The following is a 23313-nucleotide window of genomic DNA, read 5'->3' on the forward strand; positions in this document are numbered from 1 at the left end:
TTACCTAAGTAAAGTTTGATGCCTGTTCTTATGACAAACAGTTCTAATCCTTTAATCTACAAAAGTGACATTTAAATGTATTTTTTAAAAAAGGTCAGGTAAAAGGCATTTTAGTTGAATGTAATTAGCACCACAGACTTAAGCGTACTGTTCACCGTGTAGTAGCCCCTTCCAGTATATAAATCTCCAGGTGTACTTGTTCACAGTATGAAAGCTTTGCCTATAAGGTTTTTTTCCTGCACTTCTGAACTCCACACTGACAGGAAATCTCCATCTCTGGCATGCTTCCAGCTTCATAACCATAATCCCACGTGAGTTCAGTTCCAGCTTTCACATGCCTAAGAAATAAAACAGTCAATTTGTTTGAAGTAAGTGAAACAGTACTGTGCTTACAATTTGCCAGACTCGCATGCAAACCCTAAAATCGTAGGGGGCAGGAAGCATCACACACGCAGCTTGTTGGGAGAGAAACAAGAGATAAAAGGAGTCTCTGGCACACACGTGCTGCTTCGCCTACCAGAACTACGGAGAGTGCAAATACCCCCACCTAGGAGAAAAGACTTTAACAAGCAGTGTGATAGGGTCAGATTCTAAGCAACCTGCTCTAATGTCAAGGCAAATTCTGGGAAACAAATATCAAACAAACAAACAAAAAAGGAAAAACCACATAAGTGAATATATCTAAATGAGTACACAGTTTTGTTATTTTTACTATGTACAGTGCATTGTTGAGGTTTGAACAGATCCCTAGATACACTGGTGATAAAGACTGTAATCTTTGGTCTGACAAGCTACATTTTAATGCAACTGCACTATCTATATGCAGAAAGCTTAAGACTCAGGATTAAACACATGCTCCTCATGAACCAGCCGCTCTGACAGTACATGAAAGAGAAGAAATTTCTAAGGAAACTCATTGCCCAAAATAAATGCCAAATGAAATACCTGAGACTAAGATGCTGAGGGACAACTGAGGTAATATACAATAAAATATGAGTGTTACAAAGAGAGTAATTCTCTGATATTTCTCACTGGATATAAGGGACATCCAGTGAATTACCAGGCAGGAGGCTGAGAACAAACAATGAGGACTTTTCAAACAGTACATAACTGCAACCTGGGATTTGCTGCCTTAGGACATTACGGAGCTCAGAAATGTAAAACAAATAAAAGTGATCGGGCAATTCATGGAAGATACATAATTAACCTCGATGATCCAGATGCAGTCCTCAATGTATAGAAGTTGTAAATGGCTGATTGCCAGAAAGCAGGAGGGCCATCCAGGTGAACAATCTTCTTCCCCAAGTGTCTTCTGCTGACCACCTTTACCTTTCTCCACTGCCCTCAGTCCCCACTACACACTTCTTTACTGAGTACCTGAGCAAGACAGACTCTTGCTAAAACAAAATCTTTTTTTCTTACATATTTCAAAACATTGTCTTCACAGTTCTTGGGAGCCCTCCTCACAGTGCAACCCACAGCACGTGTCAGTATGGGCCAGGGTTGCAAGGCTCCACAGAGAAGCAATGCTCCCGGGGGTTGGTTTGTCTGGAACTAATCCTCTCCTCTCTATTTGAAGTTCTCACCTAGTACTCCTGCTGTCATGTGTGCCAGCTAGTTTCGTTCATACAATTAATCTTTCCCCTCCTGGGTTTAGCTGCCACCTTCTTGTGTCTCACTGGCACCAGCTCTCTGTATCTCCCTTTCTGTAATCCACCAAGGGAAGACCCATGTCTTTTGCTTTCAGAGGAATTTTCCATCTCTGAGTATCCTAGTGCCACGTCCCCAGGACATGCTGGGCTACACAAAGTCCTGCTTCTCTTGATAGCTGTGAGGAGAAGGCCTGGAACCAGCTTGTTTGACCCACAAAGTGTCTCAGCCTTAAGACCCTGTAGGGTCCAATCCTGCCCTGTGGGACCCAGATCTGCCGGCCATTCCTTGAGACACAGCACTGAAATCAGTGACTCTCGGCTTTCAAAATGACCATGCCAAGTTAAACCTATTTCTCCACCAAGGAAGATTATCACTGAAACAGATGCATCAAAATTAAGCTTTCCAACTTCACATTTCAGTGCAAAACTGAAGAAAGCCTCACTAGTGCTAACCAATAGCTGTATATTTCAGCCTTTAGTGCACAATAAGAAGTCACAATAAGAAGGTAGTTTTATGGTTTCATGATCTAAGCATCTGCCCCCCTTAGCATAATTATTTCCTAATTACTAAGCACTCCTTTTTCCCCTAGTGCCTTGAATGAACATTAAACTTCCAAAAATTCACCTGTTTGTGAAGAACGCCACCCATGGGAAACTTCTGTTGTGAGTCTCTACGAACACGCTCTGTGCAAAGAGATTTGGGCAGCAGCTGTGCTGTGGAACAGAATATTTGAGTTAGAAACAGTGAGACGCCTTGTTGTTGGCTAAAGAACCTCTTTTACATCAGATTATCTGTGACTCGTAAAGGTAGTTCCTTCCTTCCCTTCTCCAGACCACACAGAATCTCTAATATTCAATGCCATTGGCAGTTATTTTTTCAGTAACTATATCTCTTTAAAGTAATATTTCCATCATATTATGAAAGCACTTTTGCCAAGGGAAACCAAGTACTTTTATCAAGCTGTCCTGCAGAAGTTTATGGTGAGAATTCATCTTTGATTCAGGATGCACCACAAATAATCAGTATGTGAGAGATGTATCTCACTGTCAGCCAGGGGAGCAGTGCTAGGGAACAAGCAATAGAAAAAATGACTGTGGGTGTTGGCAAAGAGATACAAGATGTGAAAGGTCATTCAAGCTGACCATGAGCCAGTAATGTGCCCTTGTGGCCAAGGTGGCCCGGGGTGCGTTAAAAGGCGTGTGGCCAGCAGGTCAAGGGATGTTATCCTCCCCCTATACTCCACCCTAGTGAGGCCACATCTGGATTACTGTGTCCAGCTCTGGGCCCCACAGTTCAAGAAAGACAGGGAACTACTGGAGAAAGTCCAGCGGAGAGCTACCAAGATGATCAGGGGACTGGAGCATCTCTCTTATGAAGAAAGGCTGAGAGACCTGGGTTTGTTTAGCCTGGAGAAGAGAAGACTGATGGGGGTTCTCATTAATGATTATAAATATCTAAAGGGTGGGTATAAACAGGATGGGACTGGAGTCTTTTCAGTGGTGCCCAACAACAGGACTAGGGGAAATGGGCAAAGTTGGAACACAGGAAGTCCTGCGGTCCCTTCCAGTCCAAACCATTCTGTGATTCTATTCTAAGTTCCACCTGACTATAAGGAAAAACTTCTTTACTTGGAGGGTGGCAGAGCACTGGAACAGACTGTCCAGAGAAGTTGTGGAGTTTACTTCTCTGGCAGTATTCAAAACCCTCCTGGACATGGTCCTGTGTCCCCTGCTCTAGGTGTGCCTGCTCAAGCAGGGGGGTTGGACATGATGATCTCCAGAGGTCCCTTCCAACCCCTACCACTCTGGGATTCTGGTGCATGTAGGAACACATGTAGGGTCATGGATGCAGAAGAAGGGTTTCGGCAAGATGCACTACTAATCTTAACACTGTATTACCTCTGCAATGAAGAACAGCTTAAACATATGCAAGGATTTTGCTGTAACACACATATTTATGCCAATGAAGAGAAATAAGTTACTTGAATAGTACATGCAGACATGTGTATGAAACATTCATATTAGCTGGAAGTAATTGGTAATTCATTATTATTTCTTGGCAAGTCAAAATCGAGAGATTTCTTTAGCAGATACATACACAGTATGACAGACCACCTTCTGAACCTATGACTGAACAGTAGAGAAATTTCCTACAATATCGCAACACTTACCCTAAAGCAGCACAAGCTAGAATTTACAATGGTGGGGAACAAAAAAGCAAGGCTGGGAGAAGGCTTGTGGTTCAACAAAATGTGCCATTTGCTCTCTGGACTCCCAAAAAAGGCTGTTCAAAAATTCAGGAGAAAGATGTCACTCATTACTGGGGAATATTTCACTCAGGAATCTAGTGGTGCCAAAAAACTACAGCGAGCATGTAACATGCATCACCTTACAGAAGCGCTAACAGCTGGTTGTGACCCACCCTGCTATTCTGTCACTTCAGAGCGCAGGGAGCACCACATAGCCTGCCTTGTCACGCACCTACCACATAGATGACTTATGTGCAAAAGCTTTGTAGTTTATGCACATCCATATTTTATTTATTTAAGCTAAGTCAGCTAAGAGAACACTTGCAACTTTTTACTTACGTTAAGAAAACGACCCACATTTCCTTCTTTTGTGGCATCCAGTACATAAATATTTTCTTCATTAGCATTCTTCAAAAGTGTCCTGACACCATCAGCCCCCTCACAAAATGCGTCTTGTTTTGATTGCCTGTGATTTTCCTCTTTGCAGTCAGCTTTTAGTGGTACATTTTCAGATGGCCTCACAACACACGTGTCATCCAGCACACCTGACTTGCCACAATCAACACCCTGCAGAGGTAGACTCTTTCTTTTACATTCTGCACTGTCCACGTCAGCAGACTCAGTCTCTCCAATTTCCATTGCATGTTCTTCCTTCTGCTGCTGAGTGGGTTCTGTCAATGGACATGTTATTTTTTTCAACAGCAGTTTAAAGCCAAAGCCTTTCCCCTGTTTGGCCTTGAACTTTTAACCACCCACCCTTCTTTGTTCTCCAAAAAGTACACAGCCTCCTTGCTATTTACAAGTCTGTAATGCAATTAGCTTTTTCTGTGCCTCTCATCAATCCTCCCACAAATGACTGTTTCCTGTTTTGGTGCTTAAAGCACTTGCTCAAGTCTCCCGTGAGTGACCTAGTCTCTCCCTTCTTCTCAAATCCCACTCCAAATTGATTTCTTCCACATAGCATTTTATCATCATTCTCCACCTTAATTCCTGAGAGAATAACAAACTGTAATTAAGACAGAAACAAGATGCACATGCAAATAGCATCAGTTTCACACTGCCTCTTCAGCCTGAGGCCTCCCCACCCCCACATTATATCCTGTTCAATTACTGTTGACTGGAACACGTATTAGGTGTGACACAGTAAGATTTGCAAGACTGACTTTCCCACAGTTGTACTGTACTTGAGAAGCTGCTGTCAGGACTGTTCAACATGTCCCAACATCAACTTTGCAGGCAAAAGATTGCCCTGTACCAGTTAATGCACTGTAATATGCAAGGCAGCAATAATTTCTGTACCGCTGAGCTCTCTTTAAGACAGCCTAAGCATTATGTGGACAACATCTTTCTACTCTGAGAATTGGCCTGCCCACATTTGAAGACTGCTTTCTATATTTTAAGTTTATCACCTGATGGGGCACAAGTGTACTAAGAGCACAGCATTTACAGGTATGCAAACCTACTTTCTTTTCGTTTCTTTGTTCCACTGGTTACTTTTGTTTTGCTTGACTGACGAATCTGAGAACTATTCTCTTCATCTGAGCTGGCACTGTGCACCAGTGTATCAATTTCCTTTAAACAGAATAAAAGATAAGAGGCTGTGACGTATTGTTCCTGTATGCAACTCTGGGTCAACACAGGATAGCAAGTGAGTTTTAGGACTCGAGGGTTGTACTTTCCAACCTACTGTAATGAATGGCTATGGCTGAGTGTCAAAAGTCTGCAATGCAACACCTTCCTTAATTTCAAATTATCCTTCAGAATGACCTGGAAGGAGCTCCCTGCCTAACAAACATTTCAGTAAATGCTGAAGTCACAACAATTTCACCAGAACTTAAACATGTTTGTGTAAGTTGCTGAACCAAAGCCCAAATATGCTTTTTACATAGTTTCAATAAAATGAACAAAGTGGCAAGACTTCTCCTGTCCCCCTACAAAAAGGCGATTAGTTATGGGAGCTCCAGAATGGACACTGCTGCCAAGTGTTAGCAAGAAAATCCAACACTTAAGTGCAATGAAACCGACAGGTTAAGTTTACCCCAGTTTCCCTCCTTTGCATGTACTTGCAGGCAACACTTCACACCCAGGTCAGATCAAATTCTCCCAACTGTGCCACTGCATTAGAAAACTGCATCCAACTCCTGAGATTTTCTTCCCTCCCTGCTATCTCGTTCTTTGGGGAGACATCACAAAAATATTATCACTCTGACCCTCTAACCCTGCAGTTAGCTACAACACAGGGTGGAGGGGGAGAGTGATTTCTTAAGACTCTCAAGGCTGGAGTGTAAGTGAAGGGTGGAGGAGGGAAGGCTGTGAGTAGTTAGTGCTGGTCTCAGGGAATATGCTGAAGGACTGATAATGGAGAAGGGATGGGGTATAGCTTCCAGCATGCCAGCTTAGCTCACAGGGTGACACAATCTTATGAAGAAAGATCATTAGAACTATTTAAATGGATGAGAAGGTCAAAATTAACATAGATATTCAGCATAGTGAAGAATGAATCTATTAAGGCCACTTATTATTATTACCGTTTTTAGCTGGTGATTATGAAAAACAACTGCTCTAGTTCCAGGCCTTCTCGTGGTTGCAATACTTAAATTCCTTGGATGATCCCTGTACAGAAAGGTCAAAAGGAAATTAAAAAAAAAAAAGACAAAAAGACCCAGAAGTAACTCTCACAACACACATTTCTCTAGGAGTCCCCATTTCATAAAGAACAGACTACACCAGAGCCTGCAGTCAGGACTCGCCCAAGCTCGGCGACTATTTTGCCTTTAGGAATTCAGGACCTGGGTCAGGTTCTCAATAGCATTTGTAAAAAAAACCAGTTTTTTGCAGTTTTTTTGAGAGAGAGATCAGCAGGTGCTTTCACATCCTTTCCCAGTTCTCCTGCTGAGAGCCAAATTGTCTGTTGGTTTACTATTATATCAGATCATCTCAAAATAGAGCGCCTACAGACAGAGTTTTGCCTTTTTCCTGCTACCACCTTCAACAGTTTTGACAGTGCAGCTTTCAAACAGCAAAGCAAAGACGTTGCAGGGACAAAGGGTAGAGAGGGAGACAGAGGGGGGAGACCATCAATATATGGCAGATATAGCAAATATTCTCCTACAAAAGAACCTTACTCCTTCACATCAGGAGAAGGTTGAGGGAGGATGGGAAGTAATACCTGGCATACGCATTTAAAACATCTAAAATCACATTCATTTGGATTACATTCAGGGTGCAATAGAAAATACCAGTTTTGAAACTAATCTTAATACCTGTACAATGTCTAGCAATAAGGAACAGCTCTTATTCAAGAAAACTTTCAACCTGAAACATTTATATGTGTTTTCTTGCCATAAAAACCATCATGGTACTTCTTTGGGATACTGAATTTTGGCAACATCTTAAGATGTTGGCAAATTCTTAACACTTAAACCCCTCTGTAAATTTAAACGGTGCAGTAGCCACAAGAACTTGTGACACTATTACAGGATTACATTGTTTGTCCTTTTAGGAGCACTCTGTTTGGGTGAATGACATGTCAAACTTAGCACACTGATGTCCTTTCAAAAGTGTCTCAGATCAGCTGGATGACATTTCTTAAAAACCAGAATAACAAAGTCATCTTGTCTGTCACATTTTTTACTGAAACATTTTTATTCTCAGGAAAGGAAGTTTGAGATCTAAGGTAGCAGTGCAGTAAATGCAACTTTAAAACTGTGCTTCCCTGCAATATTTAGTAACACCTCTTAGTAGAAGTAAAATCTAGCTGATTGCTGATAATTATGTGATTTACAAAATTAATACTCCATTAGGTTTCCAAGGTCCTGAAATACAAGTGAGAATATGCTGATAGGTATTTAAAAAGTTTCCATTTGCAATTTCTTGATGCTTTTCAAAGATCCACAATAATCTTCTATGAAATGAGCAAGAATTTGCAATCGTTTATGACTAGTACAAAGGAAGTGTTTACAAAGTAGTGTGGCAGTGCAAGGCATAAAGTTTAAGAACACAGTCTCCTGACTTCCTTCTGAACAGACTACAGCATGCTATTGACAAAGCTACATGGTTATTTTGCAGTAATTTTGTTTTGGGAATCCTGATAGGCTGTGAGACCCTGACAGTAAAATGGAAGCACGACCAGAACTTTTGCATAATTCACTGCAAAAGCAAGGTGTTGTCAAACTCCTAATGGGAAGAGGTTAAGACTCCTAGCAGAAAAGGTGACATTACAAAGAATAAGAGGTTTAGAGACTGCGAGCAAAGGACAGGACAGTTAGTGGCTAATTTGCTATCAAACCCTTCAGCATCATCAAGTATCTTTAAATCATTTATCTCAAGTATCTTTTATTAATTCTTTCAAATTAACCTAATGATTAGTGTGCTGAACAGATCAAATACACCCAGGAGATTAACTGGATTTCTAGAAAATGCCAAGTGGTACACATAGTAAGCAAAATTAATATAAAGAAAATATTCTGTCCCACTAGAAGAAAAAAAACCAGGAATTAGCAAAAAAGTCAATAAAAAAACCTCACCCTCAGCTGAGGGCATTTAGTTCTACTCTCAGTTTTAAAAAGCACTTTCTAGAATAGCAGAATGATATGCTTATGCAGAATGTTATGCTTAAGTTTGCTTTGGTAAACTTACAGGGTTGATTTATTTTCATTATCCACAGTCTGAGACAAAGATTCCTGCTTTTCAAGAATGTCATTTTTTCCAGTTTGCGCTAGTTCAACCACAGAGTCTGAAGAATCAGTGTCAGCTTTCCTTTTTTTGGAAAAAAAGCCACGGCCTCTGTCATTCACAGCACTCTTGACTTTCAGCTCTTGACTGGCATCTCCCAACACTTGAATATCAGCTCTGCTCATTAATCTGCCTGGAAGAAAACGATTTTATTATTTTTTTTCAATTGTTCATTTGCTAAGATGGGTCACGCTCACTTTCACAGCTCAAACTTAACATTAAAAAAAATACAAGAACATTATTTGGGAAAGCAAAATATTAATGCATTTATACTGAAGGGAAACTAGCCCAGGCACAGGATGCACAGATATGTGAGGGAAAAACCAACAGCCTGAGATAGGCTTTGCTCCAGAATGTTTTGATTGTTCATCTGGCACCATTGCATTGTGGAGCTCTTCAAGGTTCTTCTGTCTGTTTGATCATCTTGCCAGTTCAGATTATACTGACTCATTTCTCTTCCAATCCCATATTTCCCTGTTCGGTTCTCAAAAAAAATTCCAGGGCACAGGCCACAGAGAGGGAGAATTATAATATACACCTTCCACAGGTCACCCTCTGTTACCTGAGTAAGTACAAACAAACGTCCCCTTGTCGATATCATCTAGGCAGCGGACGCCCCAGCCTTTCTTCTCCGTGTTGAACACTTGCAACCTGACTTGAATGCCATGCTGTACAACTCTGTTCTGACACATCATCTTGTTACACCTGCACAACACACTACACTCATAAATTCTGTCAAGAGGAAGAAAACAAAACACAGTATAAAAAAATGTATTACCCAAACAAAGTTGCTATTACTAAATTTCCTCAAGACCACTAATAAGGTAGTTGACTGAAAAGATAAAGACTCTGGCTAAAACTGATCATGCAGCAGTGCCCTGAAGCTCATGACTTTCTTGACTGCTGATTCATCAATTTTATGAGTCTGTCAGCCAGATTTTGGTATAAGTAGACAAGAAAAATAAATGTTACCTTTTTTTATAAAATAAAAGAAAGAAGCAGAAATCCCTGTGGAGCACCTCATTCTATGCTGGAACAGATTTTAGCAAAGACAACCTGTCTGCCTGGACCTCACTGTAGCTGTCATGAGTTTTAGGATTTAACAAAATATTTTTAAAAGAATTCATAATTGTATGGGGGTTTGGGGTTTTTCTTTTTTGCCTTTTTTTTTTATTTTTGCAAATTTTGCATTTGTTTCTGGGTTCACTGGCAGCTTTAATTCTGCACACCAACCATGAACTAACACCACGCAGCAACAAAGGACTAAAAGGGGCTCCTCGAGCGTGTGGGTTCAGCCCTTGGCTACTGCAGAAAGCTACCTTGCATAATTCCTCTCCTAAACACCTGAGGTTACTGGCACCTTCCCCCGGCCATGGGAGCTGAATAAGAGAAAGGGTGAACACTCGCAGCACTGGAACAGCTTTGGAGACTCCTGGAAGAGTCACACACAGCCACATCTGGCCACAGCAGCTGGCTGATATTTCTTTAGGACTCTAGTCTGACGAAACACACAAGATACAGGGTAAAAACCAAGGGTGGCCAGTGCTTCCTACTTCTTTGGCTGGTATACACAGTAATGGCCTTGTGATAGACTTCCTTCTGTTGTGGCGAGTTTCTTTTCCCTCTCCCTTCTCCCCTTGGCGTGTCTGAACATACCAGCACATGGGCCAGATACGGCCTGAGCTCCTGGACCAGCTAATACTCTCACACACTTCTTGGACCTTGAACTAAGCTGTGAAAATTTTAATATCTGCAGTACTAAAGCGTTTTTCCCTCTCCTACTACTCAAGTAACGTTAATTATTTTGTATCACCCTGATCTGTCAGTAAAATTGTGACAAAAACGGAAGGTTTCAGTAATGCAGAAACTGCAGTTTAGTCCTGTAGCATAAATGCTACAGGACTAAAATAAAAGCATACAAATAAAATGCCAGTTAATAAGTTCTGTCTTTCTTACCCACTAGCAACAGGTCCCTCCAGTCTTTTGTAACTGTAGCCATGGCATGTTTTACTACTTGGAGAAGTATTACTAAGGCCTCTTGCAGTTAACTGTAGGCATGCACATTTTGACCTAGAAGATAACAGGAAAACATCTCAGAATTTATTGGGGCAGCATAAATCAAACATAAATCTAGATAATGTAAAATGTACTTGATTACACACACACACACACACCCCCTTCTATGGATACCTATATTTTCTCCTCCTACTTTTAATCCACAAGGCCATTTCAGGCACCCTCCCCTTCTTGCTCTTTTGCCTGGTTATATGCACTTCACAGTAATCATGTTCTCTCCACCCCAACCCCATTCTTCTGCCAAGCTCTGTAAAAGGCACATGCAAACAGCTGAAGTACAACAGAAATTTATAATAAAACAGGACACCGTCAAATGGATTGAATGAACAAATGAAAAATCACCTGGTCTGGCACAGCATCCCAGCCTGTTAGCCACTACTTTGTTATACCTTCCTCCCACCCTAGCCCCCAGAAAGAGGGTAATTTCGCACTGCAGATAGAACTCAAGCAATGATGCTGGTCATCATCATCTTATGTCATGACAACTCCGAAGACCCACAGTGTTTGTGCAAACAGCAGTGGACCAAATCCTGAACCCCTATACCACACATCAAAAGCATCTCATCTCTTGGGGGAGTTCAGTCCAAAGAAGCAGGAAGCTGTGTGCTTGCGGTTCCCCACTGCTCAGCTGAGACTAAGTAATTACTGAAGCTTCATTATATCAGGCTGTGATTTCAAGCTTTTCTTGGGTCATAGGCAATTATACTGCACACCAGCACATGCAACTGCCCTAGCTACCAATAATACAAAACTAATTCAACACCAAGTTAACACCTACAGGCAGAGACCAGGTCAAAGACAAACATCCTTCAAGAAAGCGGACAAAATTACCACCAAACTTGCATATGTTAACTGGGGCAGGTTCCTACAGAGTAACATGTAGCCCAGAGCTACTGGACTTTAGAAAAAAGACAGGAGTAAGCAACACCATTTGAATTGTTCAGAATATAAATGTGTTCTGTGACCACAGAGTTTCATAGTTTCTGTTTAGACAAGGGGATGGATGGGATGCAGATATTGTGAACAGGAATATTTCTTCCTCTGCCCTCAATAATCTTCGAAGTCCCACATGATCTGATCTCTCCAGGATGTCTCACCCCATCTCAAGGATACCATCCCACAGGAGGAGCTGCAGGAGAAGTTGTCATGCAGGCTCCTTCCCTGCCTGTCAGGAAAATGAGCCTCCCTGTGCTGGCACAAAAGTATCCCTTCCCCACTCTTTTCCCAAAGCTGACATATCTGCTTGCCAGCTCCATTTGGAGGAGAAGCACCGCCAATTCAGGAAGAAAGGGAAAGGAACACAATAATCCACCTGTTGATTGCTTCCTTCCCTACAAGAGAGGTTGGACGGGTAGGAGCACCCAAGTTCTGGAGAAGACAAAGACACAGTGGTATCAGTCAACACAGAGCATGACAAAAGACAGCTACCGCAGATATTCCAGCAGCGTTGGCCCTTTTTTATTTAGCACTGTTTGCTACTGTGCACCTCCACACTTACATCACCCTCCTACCACTGGGCCATCATGAGTCACTTGTCTGGGATTAGATTTTTCTACCTACCTATCAATGCAGCCATCTGTGCAGTCACATGAATCAACAAATATACTGGAGAAATTGTTGAGATAATATCCACGTGGCCATGATGCCCTCCGATATTTGAAATAAGGTAATCTTGCATGGTCAAGATCATTACAGAAGGAAACGGGCACAGACTCGACTCCATTGCTAATATCGAAATCAAACACGAGGGGTTTGGGATTTACAGTGTTCCTGCCCAGCAGTACATATGTGTTGAAGGAGAAGTGATCAACAAATAAGAAATTGCACTCTGTTTCAAACAGATAATTCTGCACATCTTGGAAGCTTCTCAGACTTCGGCCACAAGGAGCTTTATAATTCACATCCAGTGATTTCGAAAGGCAGTCTGCTTTTGCATGGCGTCTTTGAAAGTGAAACAAGATGGGTATCTTGAGAGGATTTTCACCCTTGTAGGAGCCCGCTGCTCTGTTGGCAAGACATGCACTAGAGCACTTATGGTTCTGATACTGCAGGTTTAAAGGTAAACCTTGACTTTTACTAGATGCTTTTTTACTCCCTGAACCTGTTTTTTCCATCTCCTCCTTTTTCCTATTTGGAATAAACAAGAAAAAAAAGAAAAGAGCAGCATCTTAGACAACCAGTAAAACACTCAGTTTTTTAGTGGTCCAATATTATTAGCGCAGGAAAGAAACAGCCCGTGCTAGAAGTTCACTGAATCACTGTATTGTGTTACTGTCCTAACATCATACGAAGACATGTTCATGCCATTCAAAAGAAAAAAATAAAAAAGGTAACAGTTTCTTCCCAGAAAGAACTTACACACTAAAATACAGAAAGGACATTAAAAAAAAGGAATATCTTTATCCCCATCTTCCAAAATCAGTACCTGAGGCTAAATACAGAGAGAGTAAGTCATGTGCCTGACAATCTGCACAGACTATGAAAGTCTGAGAACTCAAAAATTCTTAAGACCCAACCCTGATAATCCTGCTAATAGTCATGGATCTTAATTCACAATCAAATGCCCTGTTTTATTCTGCTACATTCTCATGTGGTAAATTAGACAAACCTACTCAAAACCTCAGATTTTGCATGTAGGTCAGGTTAAAAGTATTTTCACTTTGAAAACTGTCAGGATGCAAAACTGGGTTTAAACTTTGAATTTAGAAATACAAGAGAGGGATTAAAATCTCTCTCAAATGTACTAAAGAATATGTCAAATAAGGAACTGGAGTAAATTACTACACACACTGACCTGTGAGAACCTTCTACAGAGTTTGCAGTATTCTCATCTGTAGGAAGACACTGCAATTTGGGTTTGGTTTCCTGTATGCCGTCTCCATCAAACACATCACTTACTGAAAAAAATTGAATGCAAGCAAAAACTTCAGCAATCCACACTTGAATTTATAATCGAACTTACTTTAGTCACTGAAGAGATAATTGCCAAAATGCATCCAAACCAATGCATTGCTATGAACTACAGCTAACAAAGAGCATGCTAGCAAGTGCCCTACTAAAAAAACAACCTGGTTTTTATAACTTATACAGAAGTCATGTGTTTGCATATAGGTGTGCGAGTCACTAGATGACACAAAACACACACTCTCAGACTTCCTCTCCTGCTCCTTCTCTCCCCCCCCCTTCCCTTTCCCCAAAGGGGTAAAACTTAGGTGTGTATTGATGAACTTGAGGCAGAAGTGCCCTTTTTCACAGACCATCATGTGATTTGCATATTACAATCTTCCATGTAGCTTTCAAAGTGTATCGAGACAACACAGGTATGAAACACACATACAGATTCCTCTTCATTATTTGCAGTAAAAGGATGCCAGGGTATTGCAGCTAGTGGAGCCATGCACAAGATAATTCTGCTTGCAGCCAGCTCAGGTTCATCAGGGCTTACTAGTTCAAACTCTCTTCACTTGGTACAAGCCATTTGCACATACACACAAACCACGAAAGTACAAACCCAGGTGGGAACCCACATTCCAGTACCTGAGGACACTAATAATTATGTTTTTTCCCCTTGTAATGCTAACAGGCTTCTCAGATCTATTTTATTGATTTCAATGAAGGGAAATACGCTTCTAGTGAGTAAAAAAAAAAACAAATTAAACACACATACCAAATAAATACAATCAAGAAGGACATACCATTTGTCAAAGTTAAGAGATCACCTAGATTAGCTTTATTCACCAGTGCCCACGCCTGCCAGCATTCTGTGCAAAAACCAAAAACAAAACAGACATGAAGTGTAATTTAAGTAATGATACTAGGGACAATGATAATAAGGACTACTAAAAGGGAAAACAAAGTGTAAGTCCTCTGGAGACACTTGTTTACCCAGTATGCTAATCTAGAGCACTACAAGACTCATACCATTAGAAACCTTTTGCACCACAGTCCTTAATAGACACATCTACAAATTACAATAGAACTACAGCTCATGTTAGTAGTTGTGAATCAGCACCAAACGTCCTCTGACTTTTAGGAAGCTGCTGGAATGTTTCCAAACGCCCACAAACCAGTAGCCTCCAGCGGCAGTAATACAGATAAACACAATTTAGTCTAAGTTTCTCTCTTTACTTAGTCATCAGACTAGTCACGTTCCAGCTCAGAAGGGCAGGATCTTAGCAGATCAAATTAATGCTACTCCTAAATCAGTGAAAATGGCTTTCAGATAGTGAGAACACAAAGGAGAGACCAGCTCTTTCTCAGCCTCTTACCCCATCCAATAAATATTACAAGGTGACAGACAAATGTCAGCAAAATCCGCACTAATATTTTAGTTTGAAATCTTTACAGAACAAAGCATAAAAAAAATTCAAATTGAACTATGTCACAGATTGATTGTGTTACCTGGGGATTCATGTTCAACTTTTACCTATGCTCTGCTGTAATATTTTGCCATTAAAAAAACAAGATGGGGGAGCTCAAGTACACAAAAAAATTGCACTGTCAATTTAGAGCAGGCAGTACAATGCAGAGAGCATGGCTACACCAATTTAAAAGTATCTTAAACTACCGTACATTTTCTTGCACAAAAAAGCAATCTATAGATTACATTTACATGTGTGACTTAATTTAAAAAAAAAAGTAATTTTTCTAAATTAAATAAATCAGTAAGAAGAAACCTGTGCACCACTCCAGGCTTATCAGACTTCTGATTTTGATGTAGATAAAGGAAACATTTCCATGAAAATCAGGAACAATCTTAAACGTATTGTTGTCACATTTTTCTATTAACATTTCAAGGTATAATGGTGCCTCCAACATGAAATAATACTTATATGATTATAACCCCACCCCAAAACCATCCAGTTCTCTGAGATCAGCTTGAAAGGCTAAAATTTCTGATGATAAACAAAACACAAGACACTGCAGATATTTCATTACTTCTCAAGAATAAATATTTCGGTTCCATGTGGTTAGGAGCCACACACTGAAAAAGTATACAGGCAAGCACCTGATATGATTAGCCTTTTTTTAAAAAGCAGATATATTTTTAAAAGTGCTTAAAAACACTAACTAGAAAGTAATGTAAATTAAGAGGTATCTGAATTGTGGCCAATATCACACAAAGCAGGCTACAGCTCCCCCGCAGTCCAGCGTAACTGTTACAAGTATTTAACCTTGGTTTGTGGCAGTTCCATTCTTGATCTTTTGCTTCAGCAACAGCAGCACATTTTGCACTTGTTCAAATATGATGTCCACTCTTTTACCTCCCAGTTGCGTCCAAAACGTCTTCAAATCACCTGAAATGCAAATTTGCATTTACAAATTTGTACAGCTCCCAAGAAATCTAAAAACACAAGTAGCTCCTAGTGGACTTTTCAAAGCTCCCGCTCATTTCATTGGGAGGCACTTCTGAAAAACCAGCCAGGACAGCTGTCTTCTTTTGCAGGCTTTAACCCTCAAAAGTCTATTCCTAAACCTAGCCATGAAAGAGAAACAGAAATCAAGTGACGAACTGGAGTGACTTCTGACAGTCCACGATGCTCCCTCCAAGTAACTTTTCTAGCATGTCAACAAAGGGTGCTGTGGAAGTCTCTCTCTCCAAACACTAGCAAATTAGTCCCACTATAAATTAATCACCACTGAAACTCACAGAAGTGACAGAGGAGAATATTTTCAAATGAACGAACTGAACATACTACTAAACAAAAGACATTTGCAAACTTTTTTATAGCTGTAACCTCTTTAGCTACACAGGCTGACTAGCCTGTCCCATCAATATTTTTGGTATGCTTTCTAGGGGAAAAAATGTTCAAAACATTTTCAGATAAAAGCAGTTTGATAAATTTTGTTCATCAAGTGGTATCAGTTGCAATAATTAATACATCCCTTATATCATGCTCCTGCCTCCACCAGAAATATTTACAAAGAACGTTTTGATTTTAAAAAATCGATTTTTTTAAGCTACTAGTTCAAAACTTCTCTTCCAAGTGTATGTTCCTTTGGGGTACCAATCCCATTCATGAAAGCTCTTGTTAAAACATTAGCAGTGCATCTTTGGCAAGGACTCTGAAAAGAGAACATGGTTCAGTGTTGTCAACAGACAATGCCAGAAAAGAGAATATGCTCTCTCTCATGGTTCACATTTCTCTTCTTCAATGTTCAAGCACAAAAGAATAAGTAAATCTGCTTTCCTACTCCGTTTCTAGAGGTAGAGTCCACTGTCACTATACTAGGTTTACATTCCACTTTCAGACAGTAAGTCTTGGTTGGCCAATGCTATAGCGACACCTCCCAGCAGTCATGAAATACTGTGTTCTTGTAACAGAATGGTTAGGGTAATAAAAAAGTATTTCCTTAAGTTTTATCTTAGCAGAGAATTACTTCTGTTGCCCAAGATACCAGAAACTAAGTAATACTATGGCAGTACAGAGTCTACGGTTACTCGAGAGCATCATGACAGCAATGAAGAAAGTAACAATCTTTTGTCATCACAACACCAGCTGCTTATGTCACCAGCATCAACAGGCAGTGTTGAAAGTACTTCATTTCATAAAACAACTGATTTGGCATTAACTCTCAATATCATTTCATGAGCTTTTATATTCACAGAACTTGTTAAAAAAACGTGGGAAGGTCAATCTCCTGTTACAAAAAATGCCCACAACACTTCTTGGAAACCTACACTACTGCTCCAAAAGACATCATCTGCCCTGGGCCATTCCCACCCTTTTGCTGTGCATGACAGTATCATGAATTTAAAATATCGAGAAATAAGTATAACACTTGTGTTTAAAAATACACAATCAGAAATTCTAGTAAGAAGTTCCACCAACTCTGTCCTTATTTCTTATCTGTTTTCAGATATTTCAATACACTTACTAAGTCTGGATATCACTGGTGGATAGACTACTTCAGGGGATGGGTGACAGAACACAACTTTTTCATTTCAAGTTATCATCTTGCATAGGCCAAAAGGAAATAAAACATATACTACTACTTGTAGTGCTCAAACCACCCACTCACCTTGGAAATACCTCCCCAATTCTCATGCTGGGGTGCCCCAAAACTCCAGCAGCAAAAACTCAGTTTTGCACAGAGAAGCAAAGATTGCGTATGAAGTTCATAGCATAATTTTCATTTAAAAAAAGACAGATGCCCATATCACTGATCTCCTTCCTCTCCAGTGTTTATAATGCTATTGCTAACCTCAGCCAGGAGAACAGGGAATAAAGAGACACAGGATGCGTCTAACTTGTCAGCATTTAAAATGATCTCACCAGCTGATGACTCGGGGTGTGGACTGGCGTCTGGTGCAATATTTCTAAACGTGGCTGAGGCCATTACCTCTGGAGGGATTTTCTTTTCCCTCTATAGGATCCTGTGGCCATATACCTCTTTTTTCCAGCGTTGTGCAGGGGAATGATGCTAGAGCAAGAAATAAGCAACCAAGGCCAGGGCTACTTATGCCATCTACCAGAAAAAATACTTGGGTGCACTTTTCTTATAAAGGGCCTGTAGTGCTGCTGACTAATATCTTACACATGCACCATAAAAGGCAAAACTATTGTCTTCCAGTTATCACTGTCACACCAGAAGTCCTGCCAAATATATACTACCTTCCCCTTACCCTCCACACATCCAAATTATACTACCTTCAATGCTGTCCTCCCTGGAACTGGTAAGGTTCTCTGCTTCAAAGCAGTTGCACAGCACTGCAAAAGGTACAGAATGGACAAGTAAATAAGAGACCAGATGAGAGATTAAAATGGTTGTAGCTACTTAGTTTTTCAAAATTTAGACAAGTAAATACTACAGCGGGTATCAGTGGGAGCATGGTGTGAGAAAGCTTTGTGGTGGAATAGTCATCCCACTTTCAAACAGTCATCCCACATCTTGTCAAGACCTAGCTGAAGAACACTCAAATGAGGAAATTATTTTTACATAGGACATTTCTTATTACCCCTCAAGCATGAAGCTGTCATGAGCTGACCCATACTTTCCAGCATATTTGGCTCAGCCTACATAATCCCCACTTCCTACTAGAACCATAGAATCAGTCAGGATGGAAAAGATATTTGATATCATCAAGTCCAACTGTAAATGTAGCACTGCCACTAAACCATGTCCCTAAGCACCACATCTACATGTCTTTTAAATACCTTCAGGGATGGTGACTCAACCACTTCCCTGGGCAGCCTGTTCCAATGCTTGACAACTCTTTCAGTGAAGAAATTTTTCCTAATATCCAATCTAAACCTCCCCCTACACAGCTTGAAGCCATTTCTTCTCATCCTATCACTTGTTACTTGGGAGAAAACACTTGACACCCACCTCGCTACAACCTCCTTTCAGGTAGCTGTAGAGAGTGATAAGATCTCCCCTCAGCCTCCTTTTCTCCATGCTAAACAACCCCAGTTCCCCCTGCTGCTCCTCATAAGACTTGTGCTCCAGACCCTTCACCAGCTTCGTTGCCCTTCTTTGAACATGCCCCAGCAGCTCCATGTCCTTCTTGTAGCAAGGGGCCCAAAACTGAACACAGTATTCAAGGTGTGGCCTCACCAGTACTGAGCACATGGGCACGATCACTTCCCTGCTCCTGCTGGCCACACTATTCCTGATACAAGCCAGGTTGCTGTTGGCCTTCTTGCCACACTGCTGGCTCATGTTCAGCCAGATGTCGACAAACACCCCCAGGTCCTTCTCTGCCATGCAGCTTTCCAGCCACCCTTCTCCAAGCCTGTAGCGTCGCATGGGGTTGTTGAGACCGAAGTGCAGGAGCCGGCACTTGGTCTTGTTGAACCTCATACAATTCACCTTGGCCTATCGATCCAGCCTGTCCAGATCTCTCTGCAGAGCCTTCCTACTGTCAAGCAGATCAACACTCCCGTACAACTTGGTGTCATCTGCAAACTTACTGAGGGTGCACTCGATCCCCTCATTCAGATCATTGATAAAGATATTAAACAGAGCTGGTCCCAAGACTGAGCCCTGGGGAGCACCACTTGTGACTGGCTGCCAACTGGATTTAACTCCATTCACCACCACTCTTTGGCCCGGCCACCCAGCCAGTTTTCTACCCAGCAAAGAGTACACTTGTCTAAGCCATGAGCAGTCAGTTTCTCCAGGAGAATGTTGTGGGAGACTGTCAAAAGCTTTACTAAAAATCCACATAGACAACATCCACAGCCTTTCCCCTCATCACTAAGCAGCTCACTTTGTCATAGGAGATCAGGTGAGTCAAGCAGGACCTGCCTTTCTTAAATCCGTGCTGACTGAGTGTCCTGGTTTTGGCTGGGATATTTCTTCCCAGTAGCTGGTGTAGTGCTGTGTTTTGGATTTAGTATAACATTGATAACACACTGATGGTTTACTTGCTACTAAGTAGTACTTACACCAGTCAAGGACTTTTCAGCTGCTCATGCCCTGCCAGTGAGAAGCTGGGAGGGGGCACAGCAAGGATAGCTGACCCAAACTGGCCAAAGGGATATTCCATATCACGTGACATCATGCTCAGTATATAAACTGGAGGGAGTTGGCTGGGGGAGTGGTGACTGCAGCTCAGGAACAGGCTGGGCACTGGTCAGCAGGTAGTGAGCAATGGCATTGTGCATCACTTTGTATGTTCTTTTGCCGTTACTATTATTATTTATTATTATCCCTTCCTTTTCTGTGCTATTAAACTATCTTTATCTGAACCCACGAATTTTACTTTTTTTTATTCTCTACCCTATCCCACTGCGAAGTGGGGCGGGGTTGTAGTGAGCAAATGGCTGTTTAGCTGCTTGCCAGGTTAAACCACAACACTGGGCCTGACCACCTGGTTGTCCTGTATGTTCTGTGTGATGGTGCTCCAGACAATCTGCTTCATAACCTTCCCCATCACCAAGGTCAGACTAACAGGCCTGTAGTTCCCCAGAACCTCCTTCTGGCCCTTCTTGTAGATGGGCATCACATTTGCTCACCTCCAGTTAACTGGGACCTCCCCAGTTAGCCAGGAGTGCTGATAAATGATGGAAGTGGCTTGCTGAGCACTTCTGCCAGCTCCCTCAGTACGCTTGGGTGGATCCCATCCAGCCTCATAGACCTGTGTGTGCCTACGTGGTGTAGCAGGTCGTAACCATTTCCCCTGGGACTATGTGGCTTCATTCTGCTCCCCATTCCTGTCTTCCAGCTCAGGCGGCTGGGTACCCAGAGAGCAACTGGTCTTACTATTAAAGACTGAGGCAAGGAAGGCATTAAGCACCTCAGCCTTTTCCTCATCCTTTGTCACCATGTATCTAATGCATCTAATGAAGGATGGAGATTCCTTAGCCCTCTTTTTGTTGCTAATGTATTTATAGAAGCATTTTTAAATTGTCTTTTCCACCAGTAGCCAGATAAAGTTCTAGTTGGGCTTTGGCCCTTCTCATTTTCTCCCTGCATAACCTCACAACATCCTTGTAGTCCTCCTGAGTTGACTACCCCTTCTTCCAAATGCCATAAACTCTTTTTTCCAGAGTTCCAACCAAATCCGGCTCATCTTTTGGCACACAGCGATGGCCCACACCTCTGCTTTTAGGATTCCCTTCTTGGAGAATGTCCAGCCTTCCTGAACTCCTTTGCCCTTCAGGACTGCCTCACAAGGGACTCTGCCCACCAGGCTCTTCAACACGCCAAAGCCTGCCCTCCATAAGTCCAAGGTAGCAATTCTGCTGACCCCCCTCCTTCCTTCTCCAAGAATCAAAAACTATCATTTTGTTATCACTGTGCCCAAGATGGTCTCCAACCATCACATCACCCACACATCCTTCTCTGTTTGCAAACAACAGGCCCAGCAGGACGCCTTCCCTAGTTGGCTCCCTCACCAGCTGTGTCAGGAAGTTATCTTCCACACATTCCAAGAACTTCCTGGACTGTTTCCTCTCTACTGTACTGCATTTCCAGCAGACCTGGTGAGTTGAAGTCTCCCAAGAGAACAAGGGCTAGTGATTGTGAGACTTCTCCCAGCTGCTTATAGGGTATTTTGTCTTCCTCTTCATCCTGTTTGGATGGTCCCGATTCTTACCCATAAACACTCGACCCTATCATCACCACCGTCAACTTCTCGACAGTCAAAACACTCCCTAACATACAAGGCTACCCCACTGCCTCTCCTTCCTTGCTTATCCCTTCTGAAGAGTTTACAGCCATCCATGGCAGTACTGATTATATTAGTTCACATTTCCCTCTTTTTTTTTTTTAATTAATGCTGTCAGTACAGTAGTACCGGAACTAAACTAATTTATTTAGGAAAAAATGAAGCCTTTTTTAGGTAAAAAATTTACTGAATCTATTTCTCAAGAGATGCAAGATAAAGTAAGGTATCTCCAGTGGAATAACATTAGGGAAAAGCAAGGCAGCATTCTTAACCATGTTGAAGATACCACATTTCTGACTTTCACCACTAATGACACAGAGAACACAAAACATACCTTAATTAAAAGTTAGCTACTTAACCTTTCCTGTGCTAGAACTGAAAATAAATGTTTCCATTCATTCTGGCACAGAAGTTCATGTGGTTGACCAGGAAAAGAGGTTAAATGAAGACTGTTGATTCCTATAAAAGTTTCTGACAAGATCTGCCTAATGAATGTTGAAAACATTTTTTTAAGGCTTACTTTTCTTTTCCATCTTCTGGGGCGGCTGCATGGAGGGCTGTTACACTCGCCGGGGTACCGCCAGCTCAGGTAGGAGAGCGGTGCGTTGATCTAGCTGTCCTCCAATATGGCTGCAGGGTGAGGGCGAGGGGCCTGCGGACAGGAGCCGGGCTGCCTGTCGGGTTGGGAGCGTTGTGCCAGCGCTTGCCACCGGCTGACATGGGGCGAGCCTGTGACGGGGGCGAAGCTCCCGTGGGGGCAAGACTCTGGTGGGAGCAAACCTGTGGTGCGGGCAAGACTCTGGTCAGGTGTGAAACTCCCGTGGGGGCAAGACTGCGGTCAGGGGCCACCCCGGGCGACCGACACACCGCTCAGGGCCTCGGCCCAGCGCCTTCCACCTTCCTCCGGCCAACGTCTCTCAGCTCACCTGGGGATTAAGGAGAGAAGAGGATGGCAGTCATGCAGCGCCGGCAGCAGTACGCGCCGCCAGACTGAGGCGCGGGGGTTACCCACGCCCCCGTGTTCCTTCGCGCCTGCGTCCCCGGGGCGGTCGGGAGCAACGGGCTGCGCCCTGGCGGGGGGGGAGGGGGGTCGGGCCCACCCCCGCCAAGTGACGGGCACCATATGGCTCCGCCTGCAGCACCCACCGTTGTTTACCGCCCCCCTCCCCCTCCCGGGGCTTTGCTGAGGGACGGCGCGACCCCGGCGGAGCCACGGACTAGCCCCCCCGCCCGCCACTCTCTTCCTTCCTCCTTCCTCCTCCGCCCCCCAGCCCGCCCCCGCTTAACGTACCTGCGGGCGGCGCTCGGCCGGGTCGGGTAGGGCCGGGCCGCGCTCCCCCCGCCGGGGCACGCTCCACCGGCGACGCCGCCACCCGCCAGAGGGCGCCGCCCCGCCAACGAGGCGCTACCGCCCCGCCCTCCGCCGGGCTGGGGCGAGGGCGCATGCGCCAAGTACGGTGTAGGGTGGTACGGGTGGGGCAAGAGA

General features: G+C 42.7%; 1 protein-coding gene across 7 annotated transcripts; it reads right to left on the minus strand.

Moving 5' to 3' along the window:
* On the minus strand, nucleotides 1–23261 carry SETDB2 (SET domain bifurcated histone lysine methyltransferase 2). 7 transcript variants are annotated; one of them, XM_075086548.1, is made up of 15 exons: nucleotides 23119–23261; nucleotides 22348–22753; nucleotides 18364–18423; nucleotides 15886–16008; nucleotides 14407–14472; nucleotides 13506–13608; nucleotides 12272–12838; nucleotides 10592–10705; nucleotides 9198–9340; nucleotides 8540–8768; nucleotides 6430–6514; nucleotides 5365–5473; nucleotides 4241–4572; nucleotides 2278–2366; nucleotides 1–338 (listed from the first exon to the last, which is right to left on the minus strand). In XM_075086548.1, exons 2-15 carry the CDS (start codon nucleotides 22376–22378, stop codon nucleotides 221–223), a joined length of 2169 nt encoding a protein of 722 aa, XP_074942649.1. In that variant the 5' UTR covers nucleotides 22379–22753; nucleotides 23119–23261; the 3' UTR covers nucleotides 1–220. The 7 variants fall into 7 exon arrangements, with proteins under 7 accessions (XP_074942649.1, XP_074942632.1, XP_074942666.1 ...); XM_075086531.1 differs by having other exon boundaries at nucleotides 9198–9367; XM_075086565.1 differs by lacking the exon at nucleotides 18364–18423.
* Between the last annotated feature and the right edge of the window lie 52 nt (nucleotides 23262–23313).

Source organism: Phalacrocorax aristotelis, chromosome 1 (genome assembly GCF_949628215.1).
Source record: "Phalacrocorax aristotelis chromosome 1, bGulAri2.1, whole genome shotgun sequence".
Taxonomy (NCBI): Eukaryota; Metazoa; Chordata; class Aves; order Suliformes; family Phalacrocoracidae; genus Phalacrocorax; species Phalacrocorax aristotelis.

Coding starts and splice junctions, on each gene's coding strand:
- SETDB2 (XM_075086531.1), bottom strand. CDS start 22,378: ATGCAGCCGCCCCAGAAGATGGAAAAGAAAA. Junction 18,424..22,347: donor CCAGAAGATGGAAAAGAAAA/GTAAGCCTTAAA, acceptor TACCTTTTGCAG/TGCTGTGCAACTGCTTTGAA. Junction 16,009..18,363: donor CAGGGAGGACAGCATTGAAG/GTAGTATAATTT, acceptor TTTGCATTTCAG/GTGATTTGAAGACGTTTTGG.